Source organism: Lepidochelys kempii, chromosome 1 (genome assembly GCF_965140285.1).
Source record: "Lepidochelys kempii isolate rLepKem1 chromosome 1, rLepKem1.hap1, whole genome shotgun sequence".
Taxonomy (NCBI): domain Eukaryota; kingdom Metazoa; phylum Chordata; order Testudines; family Cheloniidae; genus Lepidochelys; species Lepidochelys kempii.
This window is the reverse complement of record NC_136380.1, coordinates 31,946,043-31,973,000: the sequence shown is the minus strand read 5'-3', so window position 1 is coordinate 31,973,000 and position 26,958 is coordinate 31,946,043. Positions and strand designations below refer to the sequence as shown.

The window sequence follows — 26,958 nt, the reverse complement described above, 5'->3', positions numbered from 1 at the left end:
CAAAATTAGGACTATAAACCACTGTGCACAGCGGTAATGCTTATAACCAGGAAAATCCACACCTGTTCAGGATGGAAATGGCCTATTAGATCATAGAATCATAGAATATCAGGGCTGGAAGGGACCTCAGGAGATCATCTAGTCCAACCCCCTGCTCAAAGCAGGACCAATCCCCAACTAAATCATCCCAGCCAGGGCTTTGTCAAGCCTGACCTTAAAAACCTCAAAGGAAGGAAATTCTACCACGTCCCTAGGTAACACATTGCAGTGCTTCACCACCCTCCTAATGAAAAAGTTTTTCCTAACATCCAATCTAAACCTCCCCCACTGCAACTTGAGACCATTACTCCTCGTTCTGTCACCTGCTACCACTGAGAACAGTCTAGATCCATCCTCTTTGGAACCCCCTTTCAGGTAGTTGAAAGCAGCTATCATATCCCCTCTCATTCTTCTCTTCTGCACACTAAACATTCCCAGTTCCCTCAGCCTCTCCTCATAAGTCATGTGTTCCAGTCCCCTAATCATTTTTGTTGTCCTCTGCTGGATGCTTTCCAATTTGTCCACATCCTTCTTGTAGTGTGGGGTCCAAAACTGGACACAGTACTCCTGATGAGGCGTCACGAATGTTGAATAGAGGGGAACGATCACATCCCTCGATCTGCTGGCAATGCCCCTGCTTATACAGCCCAAGATGCCGTTAGCCTTCTTGGCAACAAGGGCAAACTGTTGTCTCATATCCAGCTTCTTGTCCACTGTAACCCACTTGTCCAATTCCTGCATGGTGGTTTTTTTCTAGTTTTTATATCTCAAACAATGATGCTTTCACCACTTCCCTTTGAAGACAATCATATGTGAACATATGCACTGGACAATAACATGAAAATAAATTTTAGGGCTCCAAAAGACAGCCTTTGAGTTTCCAAAAAAAATGACAGTACCTCTTTATCACAATTACTAAAGACATTTTAAAGACCCAGTGTGGTGGGAAGGAAGATGCATATCAAAAGTCAGTAATCTGCCTCACAATGCCAATATTGCTGTTCAGCCATACGTAATCAAAAACATCACCAACAGTATTTGACAGTGCAAAACCAGCCCTCATCTGGTTTTACATATACGTAATATATACAGCTCAGTCCCTGTTATCAATGTACATTATGCTGAGCTACTGGAAACGCCGTGAAATGCTTCCATCCATCTTTCACTTGTCACATAACAGTTATCTGGAGATAATACATAGACTTCAGTTGTCTTACTTCCCGCCTAGGGCACTGTCTCATGATTATGATCTGTCCACTCAACCCTTTAGTAATAGCAGTCACAGTGACACCTGATGTGTCACACTGTATATATATCATACAGGAAAAAGAAAAGGAGTACTTGTGGCACCTTAGAGACTAACCAATTTATTTGAGCATGAGCTTTCGTGAGCTACAGCTCACTTCATCGGATGCATACCGTGGAAACTGCAGCAGACTTTATATATACACAGAGAATTCTCTCTGAGAACAGTCTAGATCCATCCTCTTTGGAACCCCCGTTCAGGTAGTTGAAAGCAGCTATCATATCCCCTCTCATTCTTCTCTTCTGCACACAGAATTATACAGAATTATACAGAATTCTCTGTGTATATATAAAGTCTGCTGCAGTTTCCACAGCATGCATCCGATGAAGTGAGCTGTAGCTCACGAAAGCTCATGCTCAAATAAATTGGTTAGTCTCTAAGGTGCCACAAGTACTCCTTTTCTTTTTGCGAATACAGACTAACACGGCTGTTACTCTGAAACAGGAAAAAGAGATGCTTTGCCAACTCTCCTTATTTTTTTAATTTTTATTTTTTGGTCCTAAAAGAAACATTGATATTAATGTAACACTAACCACAAGCCATTCTGCTCCCTCCTGGATTGAGCACTTGTGTGGCCTTGAGAGCATTGATTCAGATTTTCAAGGCCAAACTCATTTTAGAGATGAAGGATGGGCTCATGGTGAAGTCACTATACTGGTTCAACTCTTGGCACTGCTGGAGACTTCCCGTGTGACTGTGGGGCAGTTTCTTAATCTCTATGTGCCACTGTAAAACAGGAATAATAGTTTTTCTTCCTAACACTTGCCTGCATTGGGACTGTAAATAGTCCAGGGCAGAGACTATGACATATTATGTGTGTGTGTGGCACAATGGACTTGGGTTCAATTCCCTCTGTCAGAGATGTACAGTGTGACCTTGAGCAACTCACTTTGGCCAAGATTTTCAAAAGTGATCAGTGATTTTTCAGATGGTGGGCACTTGACACTTTCTAAAAATCAGGTAGCTTAATGGAGTCTCAAATTGGGAACCACAAATCTTAGGCACCTAAAATTAGAGCTGCTCAGAATTTTTTTTTTACCAAGATATATTTTCAATAAAATTTCAATTTGAGGGGGAAAAAAACCCCTAATAAACAGTGTTTTTTTAAACGTCAAAACATCCCATTATTGTCGGAATAAAAATGTCCAATTTTGGTCTCAAAATGATTTTTCAAAATTAAATTCACTATTTTATATTAAAATATTTCAAAGGGTAAAAAAGTCAAAATTGGAAAAGTTTTGATCAACCCCAAATTGATTGTTTTGGGGATTTTGTTTTATGAGAAATTTTGAAATTGTTTGTTATTGTTCAGTTTTAGAATGAAAAAATTGAAATTGCAGAATTTTCCACAAAACAGAAAATCTGACTCTCATCTCACCTAATATTATTTGTCAATTTTGAAAATGTTGGCCTGAGTCTCTGTGCCTCAGTGTGTCATCTGCAAAATGAGGTTATAGTACTTCTATATAGTACTTCTATATTATAATATATAATATCTCATGGATATTGGGAGGTTTACGGTTACTGGGGCCTTATAAGCATCTAAAATAGACAAACAATCTCAGCTGGAATCTTTAAGTGTTACAGTATCATAAATAATATTAATATATTTTTCAAATTTTCCCACGTGTGTTCAAATTAGGATAGTCCTGTGCATCTTGATGTATACACACATGCACAAACCCTGGTTTGCTTACACACTTGGATAGAGAGCGTTTGCTAGTCCAGGGGTTCTTAACCTTTTTCTTTCTGAGCCCCCCCCACAACACGCTATAAAAACTCCACAGCCCATTTGTGCCACAACAACTGGTTTTCTGCATATAAAAGCCAGGGTTGGTGTTAGGGGGTAGCAAGCAAGGCAACTGCCTGGGGTCACATGCCACAAGGGCCCCTGTGAAGTTAAGTAGTTCAAGCTTCGGCTTCAGCCTCAGGTGGCGGGGCTCAGGGGCCCGAGCTTCAGCCCCATGTCATGGGGCTTTGTCTTTCTGCACTGGGCCCCAGTGAGTCTAATGCTGGCCCTGCTTGGCGGCACCCCTGAAACCTGCTCGCAGCCCCTGGTTGAGAACCACAGTGGTAGTCGAGCATGCCTGCCTTTGAAAATCTGGGCCATTGTTCTGTATATGGAAGTGAATAGCCACTTTACCAGGACATGCTTTGAATTTGCAAAAGTACCCATAACAACTAAGTAAAATTTTTCATTCAAAACCTACTTGTGGTAAAAAAATGAAGATTTAGTGACACGAAAAGATTTTGTGAGTTTGAGTTGATTTTGCCAAATTGTTCATTTTAGGAGACATAAACCAAAACAAAACAAAATTCTAAAAACCTAACATTTCAATGTTTTGGTTTGAAATATTTTTTTTTTACCAAAATGTCCTTTAATTTGTAAAAAAAAAAAAATAATCCAAAACATTTTAAAGTGGTGGAAATGAAAATGAAACATTTTGTCAAAATAAAATGTTTTTTTTGACCTATAACAATTGTTTAAACTTTTCAGAATTGCCAACAAACTGAAAAATCCATTAGTTGCCTAGATCTACCCAAGAGTCAAATAGTATATATTGCTAACATATTGCTATATATTCTCAACCTTTTGGTTGTGACCTATGATCCTTGAAATGCACTCAAGGATAGACACCCCTTCCTGATATCCCTCATGCCATGTTACATGTCACAGCTGCTGCTTACATTCTTGTTCTTCCTGTCTATTCTTCCTCTCAAACCTTTTCTGTGTCTCTTCTCCTTCTTTCTCAACTTACTCTCCTTTCCTTTTTAGTTTTTTATATTTTTGTCCACAATTCCTCTCCTTTTCTTCTAGTCACCAGAAGACAGTGGATGAAAATCTCGGTCCCATTGAAGTCAGTAAGAATTTTGCCAGTGACTTCAGTGGGGCCAGAATTTCACTCAATATGTTCCCTCAGGGTGGGAAAATGGGAACAGATCACTGTTTCTGTATTCCTGGGCCACACAGTCTCTTGTGACTGATCTCAGTGCAGTGGAAGCAGAGGAGAGTTGGCTAACTGGTCCTGCAAACATGAATTTGTTCTGTAGTTATCTGTATTTTGGGGCTGCAGCAGGACTAGACTTTTATTGCTAGTTCACCACCTCGTTCCTTTCACATTACTCCATTCTCCTACCCCATTTCTTCACACTCTAAGCTCTAATTATAATTGTAAAAGAAAAATAATCCCATTAAAATGATATTTTAATACATCTGATAAACAAATGAAATTTCCTTTGCTGTAAGATAACAGCAGCACCTCAACAGAAATTTTATGAGCTTGCTAATGAACTTTTCTAACATTATTTTAACTAAGTTGGAACATAGCATGAAAGCAGAGAAGATAACAACGGGCAAGAAAATTATCTGCAGCATAAATATTATTAATTGTTGCATTGTCAAAAATAACCTACGCTGGCATGGTGACCAAAAGGAGGTGGGTAACACCCACCGCTCTTTGTTATTGCCACGGAAAACATCTTTTATTGTCAGTAGTGCAGGTCTGGCCATAATCCTCTGGACTTGAATCTGAATATTAAAAGACATAGCTATCCAGCTTCACCCCAGCCATGCTGAGTTACACCTCTATCACAAATTCAATTTCTCTCTCTTTGTTAAATCCCAGCAATCGTCTTTAAATCATTTATTGTTAAATCCTCACAATCTCCGTCCTATCAGACTTGTCTCAGTTACTATTGTATTGTACAAGGCAGCCCTGGCTGAACTAATGAAAGGCTGGCATTTAAGGAATGTAAGTAGATTTTTTTTTTAAATAAAAACATACCCAAGCCCCACACCCCTCTGTACTGATCTGAAAAGGCCACACCATCTCTGTCTAGAGATCTATGGCCCAACCAGCACTGTGACTTTTATCCTTACAACATCCCTGGGAGGTATGGAATTATTAACCTCCTTATACAGGGATCTTGTCCAAGAAGTCCATAGCTGAGCTGGGAATTGAACCCAGTCTCCTGACTGCCTTCAAAAAGTGCCTGAGCGGAATCCTATCCACTGGGTCAAGCTTCCTACCACCACCACATCTCTCCTTAATACCCACCTATGCCACAACGCCTATAGAAAGGAATCAGTTCATCACTATGAGGTTGAGACTGGTTGTCAAGTATATTACATTTCTAAAGAACCCTATTGGTGTCATTCCTATTAAATCCTATAAGACTATTCCACAAGGGTAGAGAAACATGCAGGGAAAGAACTAGTCTCTGAAGTATTAAAAATAAATCTTTATCACCTCCTCTCCCCCTCCCCCTCTTATCTTACACTTCCTCTTGTTCCAGCTATCTTATCGGCATTATATTTGTGGCTTCTTCTCCTTAGCTATATTGATTTACTCTCTCTCTCCTACTTTTCCATAGTGTGCACTGGAGAGGCTGCCGAGGATTAATTAATTTTTTCCCCATAGCGTGGACCATTAAACTGAAAAATCTTTAACTGACATGTTTTTGAGATTATATTGTCCCACCTGTCACTTTAGCACAGCAACAGAGCTAAATGGTAACAGACATCTAGAAATAAGAATATGGAGGTTGGGTCAACTTGTTCCTTTTGTAACAATTCTTACATCACTTAACTATTATGTAATGTGTATATTCCCACTCTTGAATTAAGGTTGGAAATATTTTAAAACATCAAATAGCTTGTAACATGAAAAGTTTCACAACACTATTGACTAGTTACTAACTTAAACTAGCAACTTTACTCTTATAGTACTTGTTACAGGAATAAATGTGATGGAATAAATATAGATTTCAATTTAAATCTGGCAGGATCATTTTGTCTAGTTTAATTACTGGGTTGAAGAGTTTCTGCTAGTTATATCTAATTTACAAAACACCATGATCCTAGGACATTTTAGTAACAGGTTAGTAATTTGTCCCTAGGGAAAAAGAGTTTTCCCATTACAGAAACTTTCCATTATTACTGTCCCATTTGTCAGAATCCAGACAAGTAGACATGTATGGTAGATGCCTGAAAGGCAATAACGCATGAGTTGGGGAGCAAAATTTTTCAGTGCATTTTAAAATTAATTAATATGTCTTGCTTTCTCCCTCTTTCCCTTAGTCTTTTCACTTATAATTTGATTCCCTGGAACTGGCAGCTGGTGTAATATTTGCTGACATTAGTGAGAGTGTGACACAGTAGCATATGTCCCTAAAGCAGAACCCTGTCAATGCTGCCCATGCACCCAGCATCATGTGCCACTTAATTGGGCAAGGTCAGCCAGTTTTCCCGCTCTAGGTTCCATGCTTCCTGAAGGGGAAAATAGTTCCAATGAATGATCCACCAGACCTAAGTCAACTAAACTTTTGGTGCTTGTTACAACTTTTATTTTTCTTGATGTATGAATTGTGGCGTGGTGATGGTGATGAAACAACAATGAACAGTGCTAACTCCTGGAGAAGTTGTGCGGAACACAGCAAAATACAAGTTCCTTGAGAGACTTTACTGAAAGTGGATCAATTGTATATTTGTTTTCATTAATTTAACTTCTTTGTTCTCTTAGTTTATAATGTTTATTTTAAACGTTCAAAATTATCTGTGAAGAAAGTGTAAGTGAACAATAATCATTTATTTATATTTATCTCATTCAAATATTGCTTAAGAGTCTGGGCATATTCTTATAATTAAAACATAATTAAAATCTAGTAAGCAAACACTGCCAACAAATTGGGAGTATCTAGACCAGTCCCTTGAATAATCATAATTTGCCAGTTGTATCCTATAGAAAATTCTAGAATCGCTAATAATTTAAATTTGACAACCACAAATACACACATTGCCTTCACAAGACTGAGGAGGAGAAAACAAAGAAATGCCCAAGGGAGATCGACAGCAAAATTACTGATCATGAATTAAGCAATGAAAGGGACACAACAGAAGGAAAGATGATGCAACTAATCCTGTTAGTTGATTCCACAGTGAGGAATCTGAGCTGAAACATCAATCTGGTGCCCAGATAAAGAACACAAATTGGCATGGTGCCTCCAGGGTGCCAAAATAAATGATGCCACAATAAGGATTCTGGACGCTTCCACTAACGGAGGCCCACATGGGAACAAGCAAACATCACTAGTGAGCGAAGGTTCAATGTGATCAACAGTCACCTCAGGACCTGTTTAAAGAATTGAAGATGAGGGTGTCAGAGGTTATTTCAGAGATGCTTCCACTCAGTGCTGCAAGTGGAATCCATTTCTTATCTATGGGGTGGGGGGGCACATGACCTCCTCATGTTACCCTCCACATGACTCCTCCCCACCCCGCCCCCAGCCTGGGGTCCCCATGCTTTCCCCATCCCCTCCCCATGATCCACCTCCCTTACCTGGGGAGGGGAGACTTTGTCCTCCTCCCACTGCACCGGAGACTTTGGAACCGCAGCGGGAAAGGAGCAGAACATGCTCCAGCGCGGCTGCTGTACCGCCCCCAGCCCCAGCCCCAGCCCTGTCCTCCGGTGGGGCTTCAGTACAGACAGAGGAGACAGAGGACTGGGGGTGGTACAGCTGCGCCGGAGGAGCTGCCGGCATGGGGCCACCCAGAGGCCCCATGTTCTGCTCCTCCTGTATCTTTCTGGTACGTCGTACCAGCTCTAAATATCTTGCTGGGATGGCATACCGGACCGGACCGCCCTACTTGCACCGCTGCTTCTACTAAGAAAAGTGAGTGAGGAGAAAAGGTTGATACTGGAGACCAACTAATGAGGTTATGGGGAGAATTTTGATTCAGGCTAGTTTGTTTTCTGTTTTAATATTAGCATAACAACTAGAAAAAGAAGTTAACAGTTAAGCCTGTCCTGGCTGAAGCTAAAAGGACTCTGACAGTTGCACCTTCTGCAGGAGTCCTGGCAGCTAGAGAAAGATTACATAGGGATGCCTGATGGATGTGCAGTGGTATATTTTCTACTGTTGCAAGGAGGAGCTATACACATCACTAGTGCATGCTGCTGGCTGAAGTGCTCCTCCTAGCCCATTCAGATGCAATTCATGGGCCAGGAGTTTTGTGTGTGCTAGAGAGAGATCCTATGGTCAGGTCAGAATTGAAAACATGCTACCGCTATGACCATAAATGGTATAACCTGTACTGGTCAACGCCAAGTGCTGGGCAGCGGTTAATTAACCCAGAAACCTCAGAAAGTGCCAATGGCTTTGGGCTGATGAGAGCCTGAGGAGGGCAATGGAACCCTTGAGGGAGGAAATGCCATCAAAAGGTGGATGAGCAAATTCACTCCGTGTTTTTGCCCACAATATCCTCACAGGGCAGATCTGGCCCTTCAGCTGTGGCTGATAACCAATCTAGGAGTGAAGCCTCATTGTTTGCATGGGAGAGGAAAGACTCATGACTTTGTCTATGTGCTGTTGTTCTCTTCTAGATGCAAGATCTAGTCTATAAGGCCTGCACAGTACAATTAATCATCCAGTATTAAAGCAATATCAAAGCAGGAAGGAATTGGAACAAAATTACAATCTCATACAGTAGGATCACATACCTAATCATAATACAATCAATATTCGGCAAGCATATACAGAAATAGTATTGGTCTGGAGTGGTGAAGTCCAGAGCTAGTTAGCTTAAAGGTAAAGTTAGAGACTTGGACTCAGGAGACCCAAGTTCAATTCCTTACTCAGCTGTGGACTTTCTGTGTGACCTTGAGCGAGTTAATTAGCCTCTCTGTGCCTCAGTTTCCCATCTGTAAACTACAGATAATAATACTTTGCTACCTCGAAAGGGATATTGTAAAGATAAAAAGATTATGAAGGAGTCAAATACTATCATAATGGGGACTACGTAAGTACCAAAGATTGTGTTTCAGCCCTGCAGAGAGACAGGCCTGTGCCAAGAAGCTCATAACTGGGTTATGTTGGATGTTCATAACTGGGTATGAACATCCAACAGCACAGCTGGATTTAATGTCACAGCTCTGGCCAATCTTCACTCAGTAGTTTCAATTTTAAGGCAAACTTTATTTTCAAATCCGTTTTGCGGAGTCTGAGCTGTTCTAAGAAGCTGTTTTCTGTGAATTTTCAAAGTTCTCAACACAGAGCAGATGAGTGCAATTTTCTTTTAATGTTATTGAAGTGACTTTTTATAGTTTATATGAGGTAGGGGCAAGGGTAGCCATTTAGTACATATAAGAACTCAAGCTAAAACTCCCAGCCCTTAAGATAAAAAGGTTCTCATTTCCTTTTAGTGACTTGCCAGGTTAGCAAAACACTCTATGCAGATATCGAAAAGATGAATGAAAAATACTATGACTGGCATTAATCATCTACTGTGAAACATTTCCCATAGAAGCTACTGCCTTTGTAATACTGAAAGAAAAGCATAAAAAGATGTAGTTTATGGCACTGTTTCCAAATAGGGAAAAACTAGATTTGTTCTTTAGAAAAGATATAAAAGTTACAATTTAACGTCTTTCAGAGTAGCAGCTGTAGCCGCAAAAAGAAAAGGAGTACTTGTGGCACCTTAGAGACTAACAAATTTATTTGAGCATAAGCTTTCGTGAGCTACAGCTCACTTCATTGGATGCATTCAGTGGAAAATACCGTGTGGAGATTTATATACCTAAAGAACATGAAACAATGGGTGTTACAATGCACACTGTAATGAGAGTGATCAGGTAAGGTGAGCTATTAACAGCAGGAGAGCAGGGGGGAAAAAGCCTTTTGTAGTGATAATCAAGGTGGGCCATTTTCAGCAGTTGACAAGAACATCTGAGGAACGGGTTTGACCAGTGTACATGATGGCTAGTGGTGATCACCTTCAGCCACCAACTAAAACCTCTCCAACACATCTTCAAAGATCTACAACCTATCCTGAAAGATGACCCATCACTCTCACAGATCTTGGGAGACAGGCCAGTCCTTGCTTACAGACAGCCCCCCAACCTGAAGCAAATACTTACCAGCAACCACACACCACACAACAGAACCACTAACCCAGAAACCTATCCTTGCAACAAAGCCCATTGCCAACTGTGTCCACATATCTATTCAGGGGACACCATCACAGGGCCTAATCACATCAGCCACACTATCAGAGGCTCGTTCACCTGCACATCTGCCAATGTGATATATGCTATCATGTGCCAGCAATGCCCCTCTGCCATGTACATTGGTCAAACTGGACAGTCTCTACGTAAAAGAATAAATGGACACAAATCAGACGTCAAGAATTATAACATTCAAAAACCAGTCAGAGAACACTTCAATCTCTCTGGTCACTCGATTACAGACCTAAAAGTGGCAATTCTTCAACAAAAAAACTTAAAAAACAGACTCCAATGAGAGACTGCTGAATTGGAATTAATTTGCAAACTGGATACAATTAACTTAGGCTTGAATAAAGACTGGGAGTGGATGTGTCATTACACAAAGCAAAACTATTTCCCCATGTTCATCCTTTCCCCCCGCCCCCCACTGTTCCTCACACATTCTTGTCAACTGCTGGAAATGGCTCACCTTGATTATCACTACAAAAGGTCCCCCCCCCGCTCTCCTGCTGGTAATAGCTCACCTTACCTGATCACTCTCCTTACAGTGTGTATGGTAACACCCATTGTTTCATGTTCTCTATGTATATAAATCTTCCGGCAATTTAACATCTGTATAGCTGTTATGTGGAAAGACTGTAAAAGCAACATCCTTTGCAGACGGCAATATCCCTTTGAGGCAGGAAGAAGCATGCATCTGCTTTTCATGTTCACAGAATGTAGTACGTAAAGACTGCTCTAATTTTAACAATGAGAATACACATTGTCTATTAAGTAGATATTAAAAGCTTTGAATAAAAGCATTAAAAGGGCCAACTGAAAGCATTAATTCTGCAGGGGAAAAATGTAAATAAGGATAAAATCTTCCATTAATTTTTAATCTCACTATAGTGAGCCTTGTAATTAAGACAATTAAATGACTGAATAAAGACCCATATTTACATGCTTCAGAAAGTCACAATAAAGAATCATACTATTGTCCATAGAAAAAATTCAGCAAAGGCCTCTTAAAATAGACTCACTGAACAAAGGTTGTCATTTCAGGAGACTGAAACTGATGAGCATCTATCAGCGAGAGTTAACATAAGAGGGCTCATGGAGGGAGAGGAACTAGTTTATCTAGGCAGGATGGCCACACCAGGTGAGGGAGCAATTACATATTTTGAGTTAATTGTCAAAGCTGCTGGAGAGGGATAAACTGAAATGGTGTAGGGAGTCCTCTGAAGACGTAGGAAGTATTATCCTGGGAATGATGGCCTAAAAAGAGTCCATCAGTATAGTTCTGTTTTCAGAAGGAATGTATGTATCCAAAATCAGTTTCCTGATATTTTTTTTCATTTCAATATGTGGGGAAGGTACCCCAACAGAAAAAAAACTCTTTCCCATCCTGATAGCCTGAGAAAGGTTCATTTCATTTTGCCATTCAGTGATCTCCTGTGAAAGCAACCCTGAAAAATGGACTTGTTAATGCAAGTCAAAACTCAGCGTCATTCTCCGGCCCTCTGACTTTGCTCAACATCCCACACAGGTTTATGGTGCTGCAGTTGGTAACTTTATTTTAGAGGGGTATTTTGTGCTCATTTCATATGGAAATTATTTGGAACAAGAAACTGTACAACTAATCACATGATTTATTTAAAAACACATTTCATTTTCTTCATTTTTGTTTCTTTGGGGTTTTTTAATCATCATCATCATCATCATCCCTGGATAACACATCAGAGCAAAAATATATTAATAACCAGAATAACCTATATGAATATGAAAAAGACTCTGTGATTACATTGCAAAGCCCTCTGGAAATAAATGTGTAGTATTTTTATCAATTGTTCAGCAGTCTTGTTTGGAGATTGGCAAGCAGTTGATAAAAAGTATTCCCCACCGACTGGTGCCTGAAGGAACTAGTAACCTGTGTGTTATTTAATCACACTTACTTTTTCTCATATGTGAAAACAAGTTACATTCATAAACCAGTATTTCTTTCATCCCTGTTCTTCACAGAGTCATTTGTGCCCTGCCACTACAATACCGTCACTGGCTTTAAAGGACCCAAGTGCAGTCCTTATTCATGCTGGTGGGCAGTTACTCAAGTGAGCAGTCCCACTAATTTAAGGATGGAGAAGTAGGACCTTTTTGTTGGAGGCATTGCTTAAGAGGATGTGGGGAGTGGTTAGATTTGACATTCCACCTCAGATCTTTGTCTCCTACCCTGAGCCAGGATCAGCTGCTAGTCCCAGCTGGGCTGGAGGCAGGAGAGGATGGAACTTCCCCTTCTCCTTCAAGGAGTGGCTGGGGCTGTGTCAGGCCCACCCCCAGAAGCCTTCTCCAGCTGCAGAAAGCTCAGCATTCTGCCCTGCTTCCTGCCCCCATCGCTCCGCAGCTGAGGGGGGTGGGGTCACTGTTTGGGGAGCTGCTCCCCATCCACCCAACCCCCGTGCATCTGGACCTCCCATACCCAGACACCCTGGCTAAGCCTCACCCTGTACATTCAGAACCCCACCTCGCCCTTCATATTCGAACCCCACCGCACTGAACCTCAACCCCGGCATCTGGAGCCCCCCTGCACCTAGACCCCCTGCCTCCGGACTCCCACGCCTGCAGCCATACCACCCCCCCACTGAGCTCCCTGCACTCAAACACCCTGATGAGTTCCACCCTCCTGCACCGCTCTGAGCCGCACATCCAGATGCCCATGCCACTGACACTGACACTAAACTAGCTGCATCCAGACCCCCACCAAGCCCCACTCCCCCAGCACCTAGATCCCCCTGCAGAGACCCCCAAACCCAGACCCCTCCGCTGAGCCCCAACCACTTTCATCTAGAAGCCCCTGCAGAGTCCCATTACTCCTGCACTTGGAAAGTGCCCCCACGAAACTCTGTGCATCCAGATCCCCTCACACCTAGACCCCCCATTGAGCTGCCTGCACCCAGATTGTCCCACACAGAATCCTCTCACACCACACCTGGATCCCCCCACACTGAGTCCTTCCACCCTTGGATCCTGCCTAGTTGAGACTGCCTGCCCCACACCTGGTGCACCTGGCACAGAGGCGCAGGCCCCAGGGTGTTTCTGGGGCAGGCCCAGGACTTGTGCTGTGTCAGGGTCAGATGCAGCCTTACCACTGAGTCTGTGTCCTGAGGGTGGAGGGAGGAGTGGCTGCAGGGTGATTTCCCATCTTCATACAGCCAGTGGCCTGTCCTCCCCACTGCCATGCTGGAACCTCTGCATTTATTGATAAATACAACTTGCAGAATTTTAAAATATTGTGCACAGAATTTTTATTTTTTTGGCACAGAATGCCCTCAGGAGTAACTCTTAACACCTGTGCCATTCTTTTACCCTTCAGAAGATTTGGAAAGGCATAGCTGGAGGCATAATTATTGGGAAAACATATGAAGGGCATATGTCTGGGTAGCATGTAGGAAGATGAGGTGTTTTGGAAAATGATAGATGGTAAAGAGTGGGGTGGCTTATGAATGCAGCAATGACCAATTCCCTCTGTCCTCTCAATCTCTGCCGGTATTGTGAAGCCAGACCCAGTACCTGTCTATGTGCTGGAATTGCCCCACTCCTTCTCCTCACTGAATTCTCACATGTAGAAATGATGCCACAGTACTGTGCAATTGAATTGAATGAAAAGGAGCTAATTGCTTAGATACTATGGCGTCCTAGATTAGAAGAGACCTTTAAAAGATAAGAGCAACTGAAGAATGGGCCCAGAAAAGAGCAGTGAGCTTTTTGAGAGGTGTAGGACAGATAGTTGGAAATCAGCCCAGTGCTATGGAAACCAACCCCACCTGCAGCCCCTCCAACGAAAGAAAAAAACACCACCAAAACAAAACAAAAACCTCTAAACAAACTCAAACCCTGTTCTATCAAATTAAACAAGATTGTGCTCCCTTTGGTTTAACCTCTCCTCTGAAAGCTCTTCTTTCTACAGAGTATAACTTCTCTCTAGGACCGCTATATGAACAAAGAAGCAAATCTCCTCTAAACATGGAACTCAAGCCCAAGTAGGAAAAAGAACCATTCTACAGTATCTATGGACAAGAAAGTTATTGAATTATCTAAAGTTTCTCCAGGAATTACCCCTGAATATACAGTGTGCAAATATCAGACTTTCTATAAAAATTATTTACCCATCCACACACCGTCTGCAGGAGAATGAGTTTGAGAAGGAAAAACTTAACCACATTGGCATTTTTCTAAGCTTTTGTTTGGAAAGTGTCAGATGGATCCGTTTCTTGGGATTTATGATTATTTCTGACTTCTAGCAATGATGCTGTTGTGCTGGAAACAAAGCTATGCAACAAGGGAATGCAACCAAAATCATGGCTGTACAAGTCAAAACAAACGTCAATTTGTATTCAACAACTGTATCTCAGCACTGACATTTGGAAGACATTTTTGAAGGCTTCTAAACCCTAAAAGAAATCACCTTCTGTGACCCAAGGGCAGCATATTACTCACTCGTGTTATGAAGACTATTGCTGTTCCAGTCAACAGGAATAGTGAGAATAGGACAATCTTATCCCAGAAACCCTGCCTACTCAATGGCATTTACAGTATATGATCTTTAATTACTCCTTTGGTACTCCAAGAACTGTCAGCAGAACTGCGCATATTTCACCTTTCAAGTTTTAGTCAAACATGTTCGAAAATAATAAGCAGACACTAAAACAGAGCAGTATCAATACAAAATGAAGCCTACTGTACCTGGTGAATGAAGTGGAGGAGAGCACATCAGAACAACCCCTTGACCTTCACGTACTGAGACTGCGCTTCTTGTCCGGCCACTAAAATTTCCCAGATCTGTCAACATAACACAACATTTTAGTTGCATGGAGAGGGAAGTTATTTAATTTTGCTACTAATGTGATTTACACTTTATTTCTTTTTTTTTTTACAATGCTGACAGTGCCTTATTTTCATTTCTTGATCTACGACAGGAGGGTCTTTAAAAATAAATCTATTTCTACTGCCAAGATTTTTACATTACTTTAACACTGTTTATTGCTCCTCACCATGCATGGATATGGTGTAAGTGGAAAAGTATTAGGCAGTGTACCATTTATAACAGACATTTAATAGCTCTTTTATTTCTTTTTACCATTTCCTCTTTATTGATTTCCTTCACTGATAAAAGACTTTCATGCATAGAAAAAGAGAAATAAAGGTGAAGAGGCTGCCTTGTGTCTAATCTGCAGCCTATAGAGGGTTGTTAATGTGTTATCCAAATAATATTGTGTACAATACATTGTTATAAGTGGGGAGGAGAATCCGCTTCCATGGCTCTATAAGCAAATCTGCTATATAGCAGGTTTATTTTTAATACTCTTTCCCATATAGTTTCTCCAGTATCCAAGACATAATCCAGTTTTGGGTAACTACATTTTGCCTTCCTAAATTTCTCCCAGCAACTGAAATTGAATTAGGTATATTTCACGTCCCCCACTAAACTTTTGAGTGAAGCTGCAGTGCCTGACGATGAAGAGAGCTGATTGAAACTCACTATTTCTGATTCATGGAAAATGTCAACATTTTAAATATTTTTCTGTTACAAATCGGAATGAAAACAAGGTTTTTCAAAATATTTTGTAAAACAATCATCCTGTAAATTTTTGTCATTTTGGAAAAGTTTTGTTTCATAACATTTTGAAATTTTGCTTAGATTTTTTTCATTTTATATTATTTTTTAACATTAATAGCACATAAGCAATAATGGATAGCATGCACACTTCTTGTGAGGTCATCATATAACAGAGTTGAAATAATCTATTAGTTTTATTTTATCGTTCATATTATAAAGGGCAGCTGCTAGTACTGATGAGTGCAGTTGTCAGTCAGGGTTAATAATGATGGAAACATGTTATCTTCTTTTCTAGATCAATGTGTCTCCTATTTGTATCAAGCTGTTTCATTACAAAACAAACATAAATAATGACAATAATCTGAAAATTAAAAAAACCACCAAAAATCATAACATAAAAACACAATTTTGAAATTTGAAACAACTCTGAAATTTTCCAAAACAATTTTGTTTCCAAAATGAAAGATATGTCATTCTGAAATACTTCCCTTCCAACGGAAATGTTGTTGAAATATAATTTCTTTAAAAAGTTTGGTTTTGTTGAAACAACTTTTTCTGATGAAAACCTGTTCTGATGAAAATATTATGACCAGCTCTAGTTATGAATAGCTTATATTTATATGCTGCCTTTCATCCAGAAGATCTGACTCCTCCTTGAATTACAGGGGCCTTTAGAGCTGGATCTAGAATCAAACTTCATGGTTATGCCCTCACTTGAATATTTACAGGAAAGGAACTAGGGCAGATTTGTTGTCTTGGGGTCATATTTGAACCATTAGTCATCATGGAGTCTCAAGTGACAAACATCCTGTGTGTACCGTTATTTGCCTGTGGTTGATCTGGAGGCTATGAACATTCCTCTCTGATGTTGATCATGGCTAGATTACTGCAATATAGTCAAGATACGCTCAACGAGGACTCAGAAGCTTCCACTGCTGCAGAATGAAGTTCCTGAACATAGGAGTATAATGAGCCAGAAAAAGTATTTGTCATATGGGGCTCAATGATCTATTGAAGCACCTATTCACTTATGGGTATAGATCAAGGTATTGGCTATTATCTCCAGAGAATTTAACTGTCTGGGATCCAGTTATCTGAGTGATGATTTCTCAAAGTATGACCTAATACGGGAGGTGGATTTCAGAGAGTTCTCCATCAGGTGCTCCATAGACTCCTAGACTTTAAGGCCAGAAGGGATTGTGATGATCATCTAGTGTCAGTGGTAATCAATTATTTTTGTTAAGGTCCAAATTTCTTGGTCAAAGTATAGTCAAGGTCCAGATTCCAGAGAAAATAATACAAAAATAATAACAATAATGACAATAATAAGGAAATAAAAAGATTTTGTGGTCCATTCAAAAGCATCTGGCAGTCTGGATTTGGCCCGTAGTCCACCTGTTGACTACCCCTAACTCTAGTCTGACCTCCTGCACATTGCAGGCCACAGAACTGCACCCATCAACTGCTGCAATAGGCCCATAACCTCTGACTGAGTTACTGAAGTCCTCAAATCTTGATTTAAAGACTTCAAGTTATGGAAAATCCACCATTTACCCTAGTTCACATCACCAAGTGACCCACGCCCCAGGCTGTGGAGAAAGGGGCTTTGCTAATCTGACTTGGGGGAATTCCTTCTTGACCGCAAATACGGTAATCAGTGAGACCCTAATCATGTGGGCAAGACCTACCAGCCAGACACTTGGGAAAGAATTCTCTGTAATAACTCAGAACCCTCTCCATCTGGTGTCCCATCACCTGCCATTGAGGATAGTTACTAATAGTAGTTGTGGATGGGCCTATCCCATAAATTTATCAGTCTTCAAAGAATTATGTTTTTTGTCCCCATTATTCCCCTTGGGAGGCTGTTCCAGAACTTCACTCCTCTGATGGTAGGAAACATTCATCTCATTTCAAACCTAAACTCATTGATGGCTAATTTAAATCTATTTGTTCTTGTGCCAACATTGGTCCTTAACTTAAATAACCCCTCTCCTTCCCTGACGTATACCCCACTGATGTATTTTTAAAGAGCAATTGTAACTCTACGCAACCTTTGTCCTGTTAGGCTAAACAAGCCAAGCTCCTTAAGTTTCCTCCCATGAGGTAGGTTCTCCATTCCTCTGATCATCCTAGTAGCCCTTCTCTGCACCTGTTCCAGCTTGAATTTCTTTCTTAAACTAGGGAGACCAGGACTGCACACTGTATTCCAGATGAGGTCTCACTAGAGGTCTCACCAGTACAATGGTAATAACACTTCCCTGTCTCTACTGAAAATACCTCACCTAATGCATTTTAGTATTGTTTCAGCCTTTCCATGGCTGCATCACATTGGCAGCCCATAGTCATCCTGTGGTTGACCAATACACCCAGTTCTTTCTCCTCTGTCACTTCCATCTGGCATGTCCCCAGAATATAGCAAAAATTCTTGTTATTAGTCTCTAAGTGCATGACTTTGCACTATTAAATTTTATCCCATTTCTATTACTCCAGTTTTAAAGGTTGTCCAAATCTTCTTGTACGATATTCCAGTTTTCCTCTGTATTGGCAATGCCTCCCAGTTTGGGTCTTCTGCGAATTTTGTTAGCACACTCCCACTTTCTGTGCCAAGGTAATTACTGAAAACATCGAATAAGATTGGTCCCAAGACCGATCCTGGAGAAACTCCATTTATAACCTGACCTTTCAATATGACATGTTGCAGTTTCCCCTTAAATCAGTTCTTTACCCACCTTTTGATCCTCATATTAATCTCCATCTTCCAATTTAACTAATAATTTGCCCTATGGAACTGTATCAAATGCTTTACTGAAATCCAGTTAGATCAGATCTACTTCATTTCTCTCTCACAGAAAGAGATCAGGTTGGTCTGCCTTGTTCTATCTTTTGTAAAATTATATTGTATTTTATACCAAATATCATTTATTTCTAGGTCCTTAACTGCTCTATCTTTCAACATTTGTTCTAAGACCTTGTATACAATTGCGGTCAAACTAACAGGTTGATAGTTTCCCAGACCCCTTCTTTTTCCTTTCTTAAATATAGGTACTATATTTGCAATTCTCCAGCCACAGGGTACAAACACCGAGTTTACAGATTCATTTAAAACCTTTGCTGTTGGGCTTGTAATTTCATGTGCCAATTAGTTTAATATTTACTTCAAAAAACATATTTGTTTATCCGTTTGATTTATACTGATTTATATAAGCGACATTTATCCAGAAAGGTTCTGGAACACTTTATGTAGACACTTATCACTGAAATGCATCTACTTCCGGAGTGAGAAGCAACATGTCTCCTCAAGTTGTGATCTCATCCTATATAAGGAGCTAAGCAGGGTCAGGCCTGATCAATGGGATGGAAAACTTCCAAGAAAAAATAAGCTGGGTGCCACAGAATGGTGCTGACTTCAAGATGAGATGTAAAAAGTCCTGATCCCTCAGTATTTGAGGCTTCAGATCCATCTCCATTTCCTAGATAAAATGAGCAACACGCAAACCCTGACTGATTGTTATAATCATTGTTCTTGGCCTCCTTCCAATGAGAACCTGATGAAACTACTGTCAATGAAAAGATCAGTGAGCTCCCAAAATTGTGTAGTTTGACTTGTTCTGAGATTAGAGATTCAAATGATATGCCTTTGCAAACCTCACTGAATTTAAAATTTGGATAGATCTGGAATTGATTTGTTGTGGTTTCAACATATTTTGAGAAGGAGAACATGTTCTGAATCCAGAGGAGCTAAGCACAATGAGAGATACCCATACCATTTTTCTATGTTCAGGAACAGAAGTAATCAGAAACAAGAATGCCTTCCTATGATTTTGGAAAAGAAAATTATGCTAATGATTCCTGCTGACATCATTACAGGGATGATTTAACAAAGACTACCTGACATCCTTTTTGTATGTCTGCTTTTCTGCATCTCTTTGATTCTACCCATGCTACAAAAGTAACACCACTTTTTTTCATAACTCTCTCATCTTTGTAGGAAAATCAGATAATTGAAAGAAAATAAGATATATCAGCCTCATACTCTGGATTCTGAGTCACGTAAGGGCTGATCACTGATAGTTAGTTCTAGAGTTCTGGCCAAGATGACAGTGTTTTGTGTTTACAATCCTTGTTCTTTCAGTTTTGATTTTGCAAACTGTATCTTTTGGAACACCAATCTTCAGCGTAATGAGTAGGACTGGTTGAAAATTTTCTGTCAAAACTTTTTTTCATTGGAAAATTAGATTTTCAATACATTGAAATATTTTGCAAAAAGTGTCTATCTTCTGCAGAAATATTCCACTTTTCATTGAAAAACTGATAAGTAAAATATTTCAGTGGAAAACTGAAATATTTTGATTCTGAAATGCCATGGCATTGCCTCACAGGAATTTGAGTTTAGGTGTCTCTTGATAGCAGCCTTTCCACTAAGGGCCAGCCAGTTTTCATTTCCCATGATGCACCTAAATTATATCTCCCATAAGGAAATGTGGCAGTATTTCAGAACTGAAATATTTTGGTTTGAAGCTGAAATATTTTGGTGATTGCTTTTTTGCCAAAAACATTTTCCACAGAAATAAAAAGTTTTCCATAGAAATAAAACCCCTTTTCCAACTAGCTCTAGTAATAAGTGTCTTTTGGATAAGAGGTTTGAGGTTTGTCTTTTTTCTGTAATGGGAAGATTCCCACCCTCCACGCAAAAAGAAAAGAAAAGAAAAGAAAAGAAAAGAAAAGAAAAGAACTCAATAGTCAAGTTACAATTTTGCAAAAAAAGAAACTAGGTGGATAGAAAGCTGGCTAGATTGGTGAGCTCAACGGGTAGTGAACAATGGCTCCATGTCTAGCTGGCAGCCAGTATCAAGCGGAGTGCCCCAAGGGTCAGTCCTGGGGCCGGTTTTATTCAACATCTTTATTAATGATCTGGAGGATGGCATGGATTGCACCCTCAGGAAGTTTGCAGATGACACAAAACTGGGAGGAGAGGTAGATACGCTGGAGGGTAGGGATAGGATACAGAGGGACCTAGACAAATTAGAGGACTGGGCCAAAAGAAATCTGATGAGGTTCAACAAGGACAAGTGCAGAGTCCTGCACTTAGGACGGAAGAATCCTGTGCACTGCTACAGACTAGGGACCGAATGGCTAGGCAGCAGTTCTGCAGAAAAGAACCTGGGGTTACAGTGGATGAGAAGCTGGATATGAGTCAACAGTGTGCCCTTGTTGCCAAGAAGGCCAATGGCATTTTGGGATGTATAAGTAGGGGCATTGCCAGCAGATCAAGGGACGTGATCATTCCCCTCTCTTCGACATTGGTGAGGCCTCATCTGGAGTACTGTGTCCAGTTTGGGCCCCACACTAAAAGAAGGATGTGAAAAAATTGGAAAACATCTGGCGGAGGACAACAAAAATGATTAGGGGACTGGAACACATGACTTATGAGGAGAGGCTAAGGGAACTGGGATTGTTTAGTGTGCAGAAGAGAAGAATGAGGGGGGATATGATAACTGCTTTCAACTACCTGAAAGGGGGTTCCAAAGAAGATGGGTCTAGACTGTCCTCAGTGATAGCAGATGACAGAACAAGGAGTGAAAGTCTTAAGTTGCAGTGGGGGAGGTTTAGGTTGGATATTAGGTAAAACTTTTACACCAGGAGGGTGGTGAAGCTCTGGAATGTGTTACCCAGGGAGGTGGTGAAATCTCCTTCCTTGGAAGTTTTTAAGGTCAGGCTTGACAAAGCCCCGGCTGGGATGGTTTAGTTGGGGTTGGACTAGATGACCTTTGAGGTCCCTTCCAACCCTGATATTCTATGATTCTATGATTCTATGAATGGGTTTTTAGGACCCAAGTTCCCCTTTAGTCAAACCAACGAAGTTCAAGGGGTAGGGAGGGTAATATAAGGTTCCAGTTTCAGTCCACTTGATTACTCACTAGTTAAATCTTTTGAGTAACAAGTAATGCAATGTTTTAGAGTAACAGCCGTGTTAGTCTGTATTCACAAAAAGAAAAGGAGTACTTGTGGCACCTTAGAGACTAACCAATTTATTTGAGCATAAGCTTTCGTGAGCTACAGCTCACTTCATCGGATGCATATCGTGGAAACTGCAGCAGACTTTATATATACACAGAGAATATGAAACAATACCTCCTCCCACCCCACTGTCCTGCTGGTAATAGCTTATCTAAAGTGATCATCAGGTGGGCCATTTCCAGCACAAATCCAGGTTTTCTCACCCTCCACCCCCCCACACAAATTCACTCTCCTGCTGGTGATAGCCCATCCAAAGTGACAACTCTTTACACAATGTGCATGACAATCAAGTTGGGCTATTTCCTGCACAAATCCAGGTTTTCTCACATCCCCCCCACCCCCATACACTCACAAACTCACTCTCCTGCTGGTAATAGCTCATCCAAACTGACCACTCTCCAAGTTTAAATCCAAGTTAAACCAGAACATCTGGGGGGGGCGGGGGGAGGAGGAGGAAAAAACAAGAGGACACAGGCTACCTTGCGTAATGACTTAGCCACTCCCAGTCTCTATTTAAGCCTAAATTAATAGTATCCAATTTGCAAATGAATTCCAATTCAGCAGTTTCTCGCTGGAGTCTGGATTTGAAGTTTTTTTGTTTTAAGATAGCGACCTTCATGTCTGTGATTGCGTGACCAGAGAGATTGAAGTGTTCTCCGACTGGTTTATGAATGTTATAATTCTTGACATCTGATTTGTGTGCATTTATTCTTTTACGTAGAGACTGCAATTGCACTTACGTTACCAGAGGGGTTGTTGTTAGTCAGTTTATGGTACAGGAATATAGTGTTAGAGTGCAGGTTTGGCTATAAAGTAAATACTACAATTGCTTTAAAAAAAACCTAGAAATAACAGGGAGCTGCAGAATGATGTAAGAAATCCCCCCTTGTTATAATAATAACTTTGAGGTAGATGAGATGAATGAAAGGGAATGTTAATACCCTTTTGTTAAATATTAACCATATAAATCTTGGCTATAAATTTACATTTAAAGAAAAGAAGATCAGCTACTAACAAACCACTTATTTGCTATTCTATTTTTCAAGAAAAATAGAAGACTGAATGGAGTGTTAGTATTAGAAGCATAGGAACCACAACACTTTTTCAGACCATTAGTCATCAAGTCTAGTATTTTGCCTGCAATGGCAATCAATAACTGCGGTATCAGAATAAATCAGACACCCTCTAAAGAATGCACCTAGCCAAAGTGTGCGATGAGATACATGGCTCACAGATAAGAAAATATATTTCTCTGCTCTATTGGTGTTCAGTTTATGCCCTGAGAGATTAGATTTGTTTACCCTTATCTGAGCATTAGTGCCAAGATAACACCTACTCTTCATTTTCCAAAGCAGGGCCTGAGGTTTTAGCTGCATGACTTCGAGCAACTTTAATGTGAGTCATGACCCCTACCACTTCCAAAATCTATGGATAATAAATGGAATGCTTCATTTAAAAAAATAAAATAAGCACAGTCTTCTTTATAGCAAATGAATTATGCATAGATGACCCTCATACATGGATAAAGGTTGAACGAAGCAGGTTCTCTTATATGTGAAATTATTCTATAGACTAGAGGGATGCCCAACTATAGTCACTGAAGATTTTATGACAAGTTTCAGAGTAGCAGCTGTGTTAGTCTGTATTCGCAAAAAGACAAGGAGTACTTGTGTGACCTTAGTCTCTAAGGTGCCACAAGTACTCGTTTTTTGTTGTTGAGGATTTTATGTTATTGTAAAACAGGAGATAGCTTAATGAGGAGTTCAATGAACAGAGAACCATCTCCTTATAAGAATCTCTCTCCTTTGGCCATATTTCTTCAAGATCAGTAGTTCCGGTGGAAATATTTCCATTAAGCAGAGTTTGTGAACAGAAAATCAAAGCAACAACAACAACAAAAAGAATTTATGTGCCATTCTGGTGCTTAATATATTTTGCACTTTACATGTGTATATCCCCTTTCTAAAGAGAGTATACTGCATAAGAAAATTAACTGTGCATCATTTAAAGCACTTGCATTTTACAGAGTGATGTCATGAATGCATAGTAAATTGCTCCAGAACTTGGCTCATTAACTGTAAGCAAATCAGGTACCATTAAAGGAGAGACCACAGAAGTCTCAATCTGTATATTAATTTTGGTAAACAAATTTAGAGCTTAGTAAAGATGCCAGATAGACAGCAGTGGAGACTGAATTTCTCTGTCAGCCATAAGAACACATACATCAAATGCCTCACCAGTTTTACCTTTTACATACTGCCCTGCTAATGTACCTTAAGTCTAACCTGACATTATCACCTCTGCCTGTGCAGGGATCATTCAGTCTCCATGTTCATGACTTCTTTGTCCTGTCTGCTGCTGAGATGAGTGAGCGGGACAAAAGGAGAGGTAGGATTTTCTAGTGTTGACAATTGTCCATCAAGAACTAGAATAAGACCAACAACTAAGTTCAAATAGGCTTCTAAAGCGATGTCAGATAGACATTTCTTTTGACTTGGGCTGGATTTGAACTGGTGACTTGGGCTGGGCAGGAAACAGTTTTCCCATCTCACAAAATACTTTTTAGATTTCAAATTATTTTCCATTCCATGTCAGGATGAAACTGAAAACTGTCAACATTTTTTGTGAAAAAAGAGAGAGAGAGCACACTCCCACCTCAGAATAGTCAACAGGCCAGTGCTTCGGCCACTCCCCTAAGAAGTAGAAGATCCAAGGACAAATCTCTGCTCTGCCTGATTCAGACCAAGGAATTGAACCTAGGTTTCCCACATTCCAGGTTAGTGCTCTGAACACTGGAATATAAAGTCAGTCTTTTATGGTCCAAAAATTCTATTCTGGACCCAAGAAATCATTCCCAATGGAAGTTTAGTCAAAACAAATACATTCCTATAAAAAGTTTTAGTTTCAACAAATTAGTATTTTCCAGCAAAACCAATTAGCTGAAAATTCCCAATCAACTCTACCAGTGACCTGGAGGCGGAAAGCTTCATGCTCATTACCAAGTGCCTGACCCATCATTATTTTAGCAGAAATGAACCCACAGCAAACCACTGACCCATGGGGCCAGCAACCCACAGGGATCATAGATGTTACTTCCTCCTCTGCTCTTAAAATATACTGTATATAATACTACCCCTGCTTCTAGACCAGGGTGATGATTACACTGCCCATGGATGGGTCCAGTTCTGCCAGGCCTTATTGTTCTGTGCTGCCTCTCAGTTTTGCACTCCTGTATTAAGCAAACAGTGTAATGTGTGCTGCCTGAAACCAAGTGAATGACAGAAGTGTGGTGCCATCATATATGACTCTGAGGGATAAATATTCCCCAATTATATTAATAGTAATAGCTATTTCATAGAAATGAATACATTACGTGAGTCCTGAGGTACAGACACTTCTATACTAATCTAATGAAAAGTAGTTTGTGTGTATATTTGCGATGGAGTTCAAAGGAGACATTTAAAATGAAATGGGTTAAAGATGAAGATACAAACTGAAGTAATGTTTAAGGCATGTATAATGCAGAGAGCATTCTTTGTAATGAGCTAAAAAATAGCCCTAATACAAAACTGAATTATTCTGACAGACCAAGGACAAACACCTTCATTTTAATATGATTACAGAAAAGCCAGACATCTCATCTTCATATTAAGCAGACAGGTGAAAACGAATGGACCTTGAGTTTGGGATTTTACTTTCTTTACACAGATTTAGACAGAAGATTTATACAGAAATAATTATTTTTTTTTAAAAAAAAGGTATTTGTCATAATTCTATTATAACCTGCTAAGTCAATTATATGCCTTGATTTTACACTCTGAACAATACAAAATACAAACATGTGGTTAATAAACCGTAATAACTGTTTCTGCAATAAAAAGTTACATATTGAAATTAATGATGTATGACTTTATAGTGCATTTTGAAGTTACAAAGAAATTTCCAAAGCTTTAATTTAAATTGTGCGTTATATTAAGTTGTGATACTTTTGCAATCTCAAAACACTGAAATAAATGAATATTTAGCTTGTATTGAGATCCACATATAATTCTACAAACTTTTCTCTTAAATGTTTTGTAAAAAGTGAATGGTAAAATATAAAGTATTCAATTAAAATATTCAGTGCTTGTAATCTCCTCCTATTGGTAATTAATAAAATAATTGGTAGTCTTCCGCAACATTTTTCTCATGACTCATTATTAATCTGTCTCCAAAAGGACCAAGAATTTATATGGGAATTCATATGGCTCTAGAAATCTAGTGCATACTGGTAGCTCAGCTATAAAGTATTTTTTTAATTGCACTTGGCTTTAGTCTACAGCCAAGACACCTCAATTCTTTCCACAGCTCTGAATAGTAGGACGAAAGTTATCTTCCTTAATTTCTATTTATAAATTTAGCAAAACTTAAGGAAAGAGGCCAAACTAAATTAACATTGACCAATATTATACATGGAGATGTCAAAATACCTGAATGTGAAATTCCTATTGACTTAAATGGGAGTTCTACATTCAGAAGATGAAGTATTACCTTTCAAATTAATAAAGAAATTATTTACAAAACCAAAACCAAATGACAATAATAATATTGAATATTACAGAAAGTTTGAATATTAGTTGTTCAACCTACCATGTTAATTGCTGTATTTGCTCTCTGTGGTTTTATTTGTTAATGGTTATGTTTAATTCAGTTTGATCACCCTTCTGTGTCTATGTGCATATGTCAAGTTTCATCAATCCTGACTCAAAACTACTGCAACACAGAATTTCTCAGTTGTCTTTCAAGTTTCTGTAGTACAATAACTTGTACACATGACAATGCAGTGTACCAAATTCTGACTTCAGTTGTGCCAGATAAACTCAATTGAAATCTAGCTGTCTAGGGTCTTATAAGTCAATGGTATTACCATGGTTTATGATGATGTAAAGAAACTGAGAATTTACCCTGATGTTTAAAAAATGCTTGCATAAATCTAAAAATGTATCTCATAAAGATCATAT

General features: G+C 39.7%; 1 protein-coding gene across 2 annotated transcripts in view; it reads right to left on the bottom strand.

Annotated features, from left to right (window-relative positions):
* CNTN5 (contactin 5) overlaps window positions 1-26,958 on the bottom strand; it is a 969,593-nt gene that overhangs the window by 246,020 nt on the left and 696,615 nt on the right. For both annotated transcript variants that reach the window (XM_073337877.2, XM_073337885.2), the window contains exon 7: window positions 15,067-15,162. In XM_073337877.2, coding sequence (XP_073193978.1) covers window positions 15,067-15,162 — 96 coding nt within the window. The remainder of the gene's footprint in view (window positions 1-15,066; window positions 15,163-26,958) is intronic.